The 6,643-nt window shown below is 56.7% G+C and overlaps 1 protein-coding gene across 2 annotated transcripts; it reads right to left on the reverse strand.

Moving 5' to 3' along the window:
• Window positions 1-3,062: 3,062 nt before the first annotated feature.
• LOC120713113 (protein NRT1/ PTR FAMILY 7.2-like) lies at window positions 3,063-6,643 on the reverse strand. Of its 2 annotated transcripts, XM_039999114.1 has the most exons (5): window positions 6,471-6,643; window positions 6,107-6,296; window positions 5,056-5,273; window positions 4,142-4,795; window positions 3,063-4,048 (listed from the first exon to the last, which is right to left on the reverse strand). In XM_039999114.1, the coding sequence occupies exons 1-5, from the start codon at window positions 6,471-6,473 to the stop codon at window positions 3,347-3,349; spliced, it is 1,767 nt and encodes a 588-aa protein (XP_039855048.1). In that variant the 5' UTR covers window positions 6,474-6,643; the 3' UTR covers window positions 3,063-3,346. The 2 variants fall into 2 exon arrangements, with proteins under 2 accessions (XP_039855048.1, XP_039855040.1); XM_039999106.1 differs by having other exon boundaries at window positions 3,063-4,795.

The raw sequence follows: 6,643 nt of genomic DNA on the forward strand, positions 1-6,643 counted from the left end.
CCGTGCAGCGTGGGCGCTATAGGCTGGGTTGATGCTGAGGCAACATGCTAAGGCAGCCAAAACTCAAATTGAGATGATATCTGATATAAACGTCTGTCTATAGCAAGCTACATGTAGTTCTTGGTGAGATAAGATAACACATACCGTCGAAGATGCATTCTCGATGACCGTCGTGTAGCGGGCATAGCTTCTTGGAACTAGAAGTTCGGAGCAGTACAGATGGGCACAAAATAGAAGCTATAACTTGCTTGCATAATATCGAATTTATTAACCCTTAAGAAAAGATATAGCAGCCATCAGATAATAGGCGCATGCATGAAAAATGAAGCAATTGGAGATTGTAGAGGAAAAAAAGGAAAGGAGATTTGGGTTCAAAACTAAAGGGCACGCAACCACTACCCACTAAGATTTGGATTCAAACTTCAAAGCTTAATTCCAATAATCTATGGTTGAACACATTAAGTCACTCACTTGGATTTTCTTCAAAAAAAATCCAAGGATATATATTTGTCAAAACAAAAACCATTAAAAAATTTTAAAGTTGAATATATTTACTCATCATGTGAAAAGTTTGAATTTTTATATTATTTTTAATAAATAATAAAAATATGTTTATATATAAAATAATATTTTTTTCTCATGAATTTATATTTTACATGCATACGTTATAAAATATAATATGATGGATAAAATATGAACGTTGGTCGGACATATTAGGATAAAAATTACAACTACACTACTCAACAAACTTTTTGCATAATTTTATTCTGAAGTAAAAAAATATTAATATAGAAAATCTAGCTCCCCGCGCTATTTGCGCGGGCCATCCTGCTAGTACTTTTCACAATAAAGATGAGAGAAGGTATGAGTTGTGTAGGTAAACCATACTTCCAAGACTATGTGCACTTGCATGGGACCATTCTGATACTTTTCTGCTCATGATTAAATGGTACGACTTAAACAGCTCAACCACATCATGTACGTTTTCACTTAGATTAATTTGCAAGGTCCTTTCATCATACTACACCCAATTCTATTAGGGAAATTTGTGTACAGGACACTCTGAAAGACTGGTTTTGTGTGAAGCACACCGTAAAAGCTGAATTTATCTCCAACACATCGTAAAATTGCAATTTTGTCTCCAACACACCATGCTGAGTATAATAATCAATTTTAACTTAGAGATGGTGTAAAAAGACCATTTTGCCCCTGGGCCCACTTGTCATCTTCTTCCCCTTCTCTTATTCTCTCTTTCCCCTCCGTCTCACCCCTGCCGCGCCCATCGCGGCCTCCGCGGCCGCCCCACCTCGCGTCCTACGGCGGCGGCCCACGCCTCGCCGTGGCCACTCGACGCCGGTCCGCGCCACCTCTGGCCCGCGCCGCCGTGGACTCTCGACGCCAATCCACACCTTGTCGCCGGTCCGCACCGCTGCTGGGCCGCGACTCGCTGCCGGTCCGCGCCGCCTCGGCCCCTCGACGCCGGTCCGCGCCTCGCCATCTCCTCGCCGCCCATCCTGCTGCCGGTCCCGGCGAGCGCTCCCCCCGTGGGCGTGGAGCGAGGCCGTGTAGCGGGAGGCAGAGCTCAAGAGGAGGGAGACGGTTGCCACGACGACGAGCGTGAAGCCGAGGGAGAGCAGGAGCGCGCTTCCTCGGCGCTGGAGCTGCGCGGCCTCCCTTGGCGGCGGCGGGGGCGCGCGCGGGCGGCGCGTGGCCGCGGCCTTCCCTCCCTCCCCCTCTCTCTCCACGCCACTGCGCCCCTTGTCCGGTCGGCCCCGAGACGAGTAGCAGCAGCCGGCCGCGGAGTGGCCATGGCCGCGCTCGCACCAGCCGCGTGGCGTGCAACGGCTGGGCTCGGCGCGACGGAGGCTCGGCGCGGCGGAGGCGAGGCCGCGAGGCGGCGTGTGGCGAGGCGGGCCGTGGCGGAGCGAGGCCCCTCCTTCCTCCCCTGCAGCAGCGGCGGGCCACGGAGGCAAGGCGCGCGCGCGGCGGTGAGGCGGAAGCGCGCGCGGCGGTGAGGCGAGGCGCGCCCTTCCTGCTCCCGGCGGCGCCCCTCCCTCGTCCCTGCGCCGTCCGCCGGCCGTGCTGCGCGGGCATAGCCGCCGGCGCCATGGGGTGCGTGCACGCGGCCTTGACGTCGTGGTTCTGGCCGGCGGCCATGGCGGTGGAGGCCTCGGCTTCCCGACGGCGGCAGCAGCAACAGTCGAGGTGGGCCCGCGCCGGTGAGGGAAGGACATGTGGGCTTGAGACGGCGTCCTCTCTGTCCTCCATGTCGATTGGCTCGCGGCGGTCGGCGGTGGCGGAAGGGAGCTCAGGCAGCAGCAGCTCAGTGGGGAAGAAAATGAGACAGAGGACGGCAGAGGCGAAGGAGAGGAAGATGATAGGTGGGGCCGAGGGCAAATAAGACTTTTTGCCTCTTCTCCCAGCCAAAAATGATTAGTTTATCTGTAGTGGTGTGTTGCAGACCAAAGAACTCTTTTGCAATGTGCTGCACACAAATTCAACTTTGACCATGTGCTGCGTACAAAATCCAACTTTCGCAATGTCCCACGGACAAATTTCCCATTCTATTATGATCTAGAATTTCAAGTACAACTACCATCACGAACAAATAGACGACACAATGTCAAGATATTTGGCCACGCCCTTGAAGGTTTTCCTTTTCTCCTCTCCACGCACTACAACATGGCCCCGATTGTCTCCTCGAGTGGACTCTGGAAATGACAAGGTGTTCGGGTTAGGGTTAGAGTCAAGGGGGTTAAGGTTCCAGCTCAGCACTAGAGGTGATTGATGATGGGTAAGGCGTCCCGGGTGCTCCTGCCCGGCAAAGAGTGGTGAAGGACGCCCAATCAGTAGAGGCAGGTCATCAAAATGAGGCTGAGCCGCTGAAGTGTTTGGCAGTGTCGTAGTGGTCGGGTTGTACTGTCAAATATGTGCAGAATCAATTGGATAGATTCATTATTAATTTATTATATTTTCAGTCAGTCATTCTTTTCAGTAAGTAGGTAAGAGGCGGCGTGCCAGTCGACTAAGTCAACTTGCATATTGCGCGGTAGATGAAGCAATGGTGGAAATAACAGAACTGGTCAGTAACAGTCGTGGTTTCTTGTTACATTAACAAAAAAAAAATGCGAACAACAATGAAGGCATACGTTATACACGACGACACAACAATGCATGCATGTATCTAAACTGCTGCTGGTTCTTATTCTTTAGTCATATCAGCACCCCTTCCCCATGCTTGTCCTATCATCAATGAAAGACTCGTCTTGCTTAAACCAGTCCCCCCTCAAGAGTTGCGGTCTCCATCTCAAGAACGACGCGCGACACGCGCCCAACAAGGCAGTCATCATGTCATGCGTTCGCCGCCGGGGGATGCCACCTGACCAGCCGTTCCCTCCTCCTCGTCGTCGTCGCTGCTGCTCCTCCCGGCGTCCACCTTGCCGCTCCCGTAGCGGCTCGCGCACAGGAGGTACACCGCAAAGTCCGCGACGGCCAGCACGGCGAGCAGGAAGTAGAACCTGTCGAGGTGCCCCTGGTTGAGGTCGTCGGGGATCCACCCTGGCCGCCCGCGGGTCGTGGTGACCCTGGTCACCGCGCTCACGATGACGTCGCTGAAGTAGTTGCCGAGCGACATGGACATCATGCAGAGCGCGCTGCCGAAGCTCTTGAGCCCGTCGGGCATCTGGCCGTTGAAGAACTCGAGCTGGCCGACGTACATCATCACCTCCGACACGCCGATCAGCGCGTACTGCGGCACCTGCCACATGATGTGCAGGTCGCTGCTCATCGCCGCGGTGGCGCCGGCCTTCCTGAAGTGCTCGACCGTCCCGGCCGTGGCCATGGCCAGGGCGCCGACGACCAGGCCGAGGCCCATCCTCTGCAGCTCGGTGGGGCCGGCCGGGCGCTCGGTGAGCCTCGCCAGGAACGGGCAGATGGCGCGGCGGTACAGGAAGATGGTGGTGGCGACGGCGAGGATGTCGAAGGCCGACATGCTGGAGGGCGGGACGGAGAAACCGGCGAACGGGGTGGTGCGGCGCATCGCGGCGCCCTGCACGACAAAGAGCGAGGCCATCTGGGTGAAGACGACGGAGTAGAGGATGGTGCAGAGCCAGATGGGGAGGAGCCGCAGGATGCTCTTGACCTCCTCCACCTGCGTCACCGTGCACAGCTTCCAGGGGTCGCGCGCGCCGAGTTTGGTGTCCGCGTCCACGTGCGCCGCGCGGTCCAAAAAACTGAAGCCCTGCGTGTGCAGGAGCTTCCTGCCACCGGCGTCCGCCTTGTCGTCGTCCTCGTACAGGGTGACCACCCCGGCCGACGACGCGCCGGCGGCCTTCCAGTTCCTGCAGGCGGCGAAGGCGACCTGGCAGACCCTGCCGATGGGGTTCCCGCCGGGCTGGATGTAGCGGTAGCGGAGCGTCCCGCTGAGGAAGAGCAGCAGCGCGGTGGCGGCGGCCGCGGCGGACGCCCAGAACCCCAGCGCCCACCGGCCCTCGTCCTCGAGGTAGCTGAGGAAGGTGTTGGAGAAGAGCGAGCCGAGGTTGAGGGCGAGGTAGAAGTAGCTGAAGAAGGAGACCTTGGAGTGCGCCTCGGCGGGGTCCTCCTCGTCGAACTGGTCGGCGCCGAAGGTGGCGATGTTGGGCTGGTACCCGCCGTTGCCGAAGGCGATCATGTACAACGCGATGTAGAAGATCCCTAGCTCCTTGCCGGAGTGCGCGCCGCACGGCGCCTGCTCCATCCCGCACCCCTCCGGCCTGATCAGGTAGAGGCGCGACGACACCGACAGCAGCGCCAGGCCCTGCAGCAGCAGCGTGGACAGCCACGGGTCAGCCCTGTAATCTTGGATCGATCCACGTACGTACTCAGTACAACATGACGGCGATCGATCCACTTCGATCGGATCGAGTAGCTTTCCATGGGGACGAAATCGATACTGTGCTACGAGCGTCATCACGTACAAAGAGCATGTGTTTGCTTGCACGTACACATCAGCAACTAACTGTTCACTCCTCTACAAAAATTTCAGACTCGATCCGACACGGTGCGCGATCGACTTACGAGCACGAAGATGGCCTGGAAGATGGCGCAGGTCTTGTACCGCCCCCAGAAGGAGTCGCTGAGGAAGGCGCCGATGAGGGAGAACATGTACACGGTGCCCGTCCACTTGCTGACGTTGTTGGCGGCGTCGCCGTTGCTCTGCCCCAGCACCCGCGTCAGGAACAGCACCAGGTTCACGTTCACGCCGAAGAAGGCCAGCGTCGCCAGGCCCTGGTTCACTGCAGCCACAAACACGCACACGCACCACGTCAGCAACCGCCGATCGAAGATTCGACCGATCCCCACTAACCAAAGCTTAGCCTCTCTCGACCGCCGCCCCCGGCGTACGACGTGCCAATTAGGTCCGCTGGCCAATCGACAGACGTCGACGTACGCACACACACACAAACACAGTACAGTCAAAAAGGTGCTCGACAAGCACGCAAACAGTATGGGGAGACTCGGCTTTCGTGGGGCTCCGACCGATCGAAAGCAATGCGGAACCGGCCGAACAGCGAGCCAGCCGGAGAGCGCATCGCCTTTGGCCGTTCCGGCGGCCGGCCATGGGCCTGCGGGCTGCGGCAGCCACACATCACGACAGGGCACGCAGATCGGCTGTCAGCTGGTGGATCATGGACCCTCCGTCCCCTAATGGGATCCTGATGTGGCATGAGTAATGCGTGCAAGCAGCCTCCCCGTGACCGGGAACCCCCCGGTTCCGACCCGGAGCGCTTGCTCCTGCATGGCCGATGTCACCTCACTACCTCAGCATGCAGGCAGGATCTCAGATAGAAAAGACCTGGCGCCCCACCGCCACTTCGAGGAGCGGCACTCCAGAGCAACTCGACCGATCGATCGTGCATTCATGTGTGTTGCAAGAGTTAACCGGCCGAAAGGCCACAGCGCAAAAAGTTTTCTCCTTTTGTTTCCCTTTTGCTAGAAATGAATTTGTCGCATGCTGCTAACTGGTAGGAGATTAACTGCAGATTTTTTTCTCTCTCTCTCCAAATTTTTAGTAAGAAATAAAGCAGGAAGGGCAGGAATGGTTGGGCGGCAGAATTATCATACGTACCGAGGATGAGGCCGCCGGCGAGCCATCCTCCCGATTTCCCCTTCACGGCGGGGCGGCCCTTGATGTCGACGGAGCCGTCGAGGGTGTACTCGCAGCACTTGGACGGCGTCGGCGTCGGCGAGGCCGTCGTTGTCTCCTCGTCTTCCACGAGGATCACCCTCATCTTCATGTCCCCGTCGTTAATGGCAGACTGAAAGAATCGAGCTAGATACTGTTAGTTGCTAGCGTCTCACTCTAAAGCTCTTACACACACATGTCCATCACCTATTCAGAGAACTTCAGGGGGGAAAAAAGAAAGCTGAAAATTAAGCAGCATGCATGATGGCCGCATCACGAACGATCAAGGGAGTGTATTCGCACTAACCATTATTTCTCCCCTCCTCTCACTCACGAGCAAGCTAGTCGATCGCCTCTACCGATGTGCGCTGCGCGAGAAGCCGAGGCAGCTTAGCTTGTGTGAGGAGGCCGGCCGGGCGAGAGGGAAGGGGATGGCGATAGATAGATGGACCTGATGGCTGATGGAGGTAGAGCGAGGGA

Source organism: Panicum virgatum, chromosome 1K (genome assembly GCF_016808335.1).
Source record: "Panicum virgatum strain AP13 chromosome 1K, P.virgatum_v5, whole genome shotgun sequence".
In the NCBI taxonomy this organism is placed as follows: Eukaryota; Viridiplantae; Streptophyta; class Magnoliopsida; order Poales; family Poaceae; genus Panicum; species Panicum virgatum.

What these genes read in the sequence shown, in the direction of transcription:
- LOC120713113 (XM_039999106.1), bottom strand. An exon ending in CGCCGGCGGCCTCATCCTCG is followed by an intron (nt 5,274 to 6,106) that starts GTACGTATGATA and finishes TTGTGGCTGCAG; the next exon opens with TGAACCAGGGCCTGGCGACG. An exon ending in TCCAGGCCATCTTCGTGCTC is followed by an intron (nt 4,796 to 5,055) that starts GTAAGTCGATCG and finishes CTGCTGCTGCAG; the next exon opens with GGCCTGGCGCTGCTGTCGGT.